Genomic DNA, 3,330 nt, shown 5'->3' with positions numbered 1-3,330 from the left:
CCTAAACAGCTTCTGTTGCTGATGCCAACTCATATCCTCAGGAACAACTTGAGCAGCCTTAAAGTTTGCCATTTCTGCAAACCAAGGTCTGTTAGATACTAGGAGCAGCTTTTCATCAGGGAATTCTTCTAACACTTTCTGCTCCAGTGTGGTCACCTCTTCATTCACCAATCTTGATAGATGGTCTGCCACTTGATTTTCACAACCCTTTTTGTCTTTAATCTCAAGATCAAATTCCTGCAACAACAAAATCCACCTAATGAGTCTAGGTTTAGAATCAGGTTTAGTGAGCAAGTATTTGATTGCAGCATGATCAGTGTAAACCACTACTCTAGAACTAATGAGATAAGAACGAAATTTTTCTAAGGCATACACTATTGCTAGTAACTCCTTTTTAGTAGTTGCATAATTCACTTGATGTTCATTAAGGACTTTACTAGCATAGTGTATGGAATGAAAAATCTTATTCTTTCTTTGTCCCAAAACAGCCCCAATCGTATAATCACTTGCATCACACATAAGTTCAAAATCAAGTTCCCAATTAGGTGCAGTGATTATGGGTGCGGAGACTAGGCTGGTTTTCAAAAGATTGAAAGCATTTAAACATTCTGCATCCAAAGTAAAGGAAGTATCCTTATTGAGAAAGTTGCTCAATGGCTTGGCTATCTTGGAGAAATCCTTGATGAAGCGTCGGTAGAAACCCGCATGTCCAAGAAAGCTCTGAATTCCCTTCACATTTGTTGGTGGTGGGAGTTTCTCAATGACATCCACCTTTGCTTTGTACACTTCAATGCCCTTGGAAGATATTTTGTGGCTCAAGACAATCCCTTCGGTCACCATGAAATGGCATTTCTCCCAATTGAGAATGAGATTGGTTTCAACACATCTCTTGAGCACAATTTCCAAATTTTCCAAGCAAAGATCGAATGAACTTCCAAACACCGAGAAGTCATCCATGAAGACCTCTATGCACTTCTCCACAAGGTTGGAGAAAATAGCCAACATGCATCGTTGAAACGTGGCTGGTGCATTACAAAGCCCAAATGGCATCTTTCTGTAGGCATAGATACCAAAAGGGTAAGTGAAGGCGGTCTTCTCTTAGTCTTTAGGGTCCACCACAATCTGGTTATAACCAAAATAGCCATCCAAAAAGCAATAGAAAGCTTGACCCACCAAAATGTGGCCTTGTTCAGCTTTCTATATTCTATGCACATCCTCCAGCCGGTCACGGTTTGTGTGGGTATCAACTCATTCTTATCATTACGAACCACTATCATGCCGCCTTTCTTGAGAACCACTTGCACTGGACTCACCCATGCACTATCAGAGATTGGGTAGATATTTTCGGCATCTAGGAGTTTCAATACCTCATTTCTCACCTCCTCCTTCATCACAGGATTCAACCTTCTCTGAGGTTGTGCCACTGGCTTGAAATCCTCCTCCATGAAGATTCTATGCATGCAGTAGGAGGGACTGATTCCCTTTAGATAAGATATAGACCAACCAATGGCTCCTGAGTTGACTCTTAACACTTCAATCAACTTTTCTTCTTCTGATGGTGATAAGGAGTTACTGATAATCACAGGTTTGTTGGTACCCCCTTCAAGAAACACATACTTCAAATGTTGGGGCAACAACTTCAACTCCACTTTTGGCTTTGTGACTTCATTCTCACCCTTCAAATCTTCCATCTTCGCCTCATGAGGAGGGATTTTCAAAACATCAAGATTGGCTAAGCACTCATCAATCTCTTTCTCTTCCTCATCATTGAGAGTCTCAAATGCATCAATTAGAGCTTTCTCTAGAGGGGATGAGGAGTGTAGATCTTTCTTGGAGCTCATGAGCACTTCATCAAGCATATCAACTCTGAAGCATCCTCCAATATCTTTTGGGTGAGACATGGCTTCAAAGACATTGAAGTTCACTTCTTCATCTTGAACTCTCATAATGAGTTTGCCATCATCAACATCAATTAGCACTCTTGCAGTCTTCATAAATGGCCTCCCCAATATGAGAGGAACTTCAACATCCTCCTCCATCTCCATTATAACAAAGTCCACTAGGAATAGGAACTTGTCAACTTTAACCAGTACATCCTCCACTACTCCGTGAGGGTATTTGATTGACCTATCCGCCATCATTCGAGTGGGCTTGATTTCCAACTCCTCAATCTTTTTGAGCATAGAAAGAGGCACCAAGTTGATGCTAGCACCCAAATCAAGTAAGGCCTTCCCCACAGCTAGGCTCCCTATTGTGACTGGAAGTGTAAAGTTGACAGGATCTTTAAATTTTGGAGGCAACATCTTCTGAATGATAGCACTGCATCCAGCCTCTAATTCTATGGTTTCCTCTTCAATAAATCTTCTCTTCTTTGTGAGGATTTCCTTCATAAACTTTGCATAGGTTGGCATTTGCTCCAAGGCTTCTGGGAAGGGAATATTGATTTGAAGCCTCTTGAAAATGTCCAAAAACCTTGCAAATTGCCTTTCTTTATCTTTCTTCGAAGGCTTAAGAGGATATGGGAGAGTCTTCACTGGTGGTGGCTTTATTGCCACTTCCTTCTTTTTCTCATTTTCTCTATTTTCACTCTTATTCTCCTCCTCTTCTACAACAATTTCTTCATCCATCTCTTCCTCATCTTTTTCTTCTCCTCTGTCACTGGGTTTCACTTTGGCTTCATCACTTCCTTTAGCATTCAACCCCACTTCTTTACCACTCCTTGTGACCACCGCTTTGCATTGCTCTTTGGGATTGGCTTCAGTGTTGGCGGAAAATGAATTGCTTTGTTGATTCGCCACTTGCTTGGCCAATTGCCCCACTTGCACCTCCAAGTTTTTAATTGAGGCATCGGTGTTCTTCTGATTCTGAATTGACATTTGCATGAATTGCTGCATCATGTCTTCAAGCTTAGATGTTCTATCAGATAAAGAGGAATGTTGATAAGTTTGTTGATGTGGGGGCCTATTGGAAGGTCCAACTTAGCCCATGTTTTGGTGAGGTCTCCATCTTTGATTATAGTTCCCTGATCGACCTTGGTTGCCCATATAACTAACTTCCTCATGAGATGTGCTTTGCATAGCACACTGCCCATTAGTATGGTTTCCTCCATATAACTCACAACTTTGCACTTGTTGGAGTTGAGCTATAGAGGCATTTTGAAGCTCTTGAGGAAGTTGTGACAGTTTCTTCATGAGGGTCTCCAACTGCTTTTGAGCCAATAGAGCATCTTGAGATTGAAGCTCTAGAATACCCTTCTTTTGAGAATGGGCTCTCTCAGTATAAGCTTCATTATCATTAGCTGCCATGTTCTCTATTAACTCATAAGCTTCC

The 3,330-nt window shown here is 41.4% G+C and overlaps 1 protein-coding gene across 1 annotated transcript; it reads right to left on the bottom strand.

Annotated features, from left to right (window-relative positions):
• Positions 1–965: 965 nt before the first annotated feature.
• Positions 966–2,897, bottom strand: LOC114180561. The gene has a single exon (XM_028066870.1). The coding sequence runs from the start codon at positions 2,895–2,897 to the stop codon at positions 966–968; it is 1,932 nt and encodes a 643-aa protein (XP_027922671.1).
• Positions 2,898–3,330: the final 433 nt, after the last annotated feature.

The sequence above is a fragment of the Vigna unguiculata genome, chromosome 4 (genome assembly GCF_004118075.2).
Source record: "Vigna unguiculata cultivar IT97K-499-35 chromosome 4, ASM411807v1, whole genome shotgun sequence".
In the NCBI taxonomy this organism is placed as follows: domain Eukaryota; kingdom Viridiplantae; phylum Streptophyta; class Magnoliopsida; order Fabales; family Fabaceae; genus Vigna; species Vigna unguiculata.
The sequence above is the reverse complement of the archived record's forward strand: the minus strand, read 5'-3'. Positions and strand labels throughout refer to the sequence as shown.

What these genes read in the sequence shown, in the direction of transcription:
- LOC114180561 (XM_028066870.1), bottom strand. Translation starts at nt 2,897, where the DNA reads ATGATGCAGCAATTCATGCAAATGTCAATTCAGAATCAGAAGAACACC.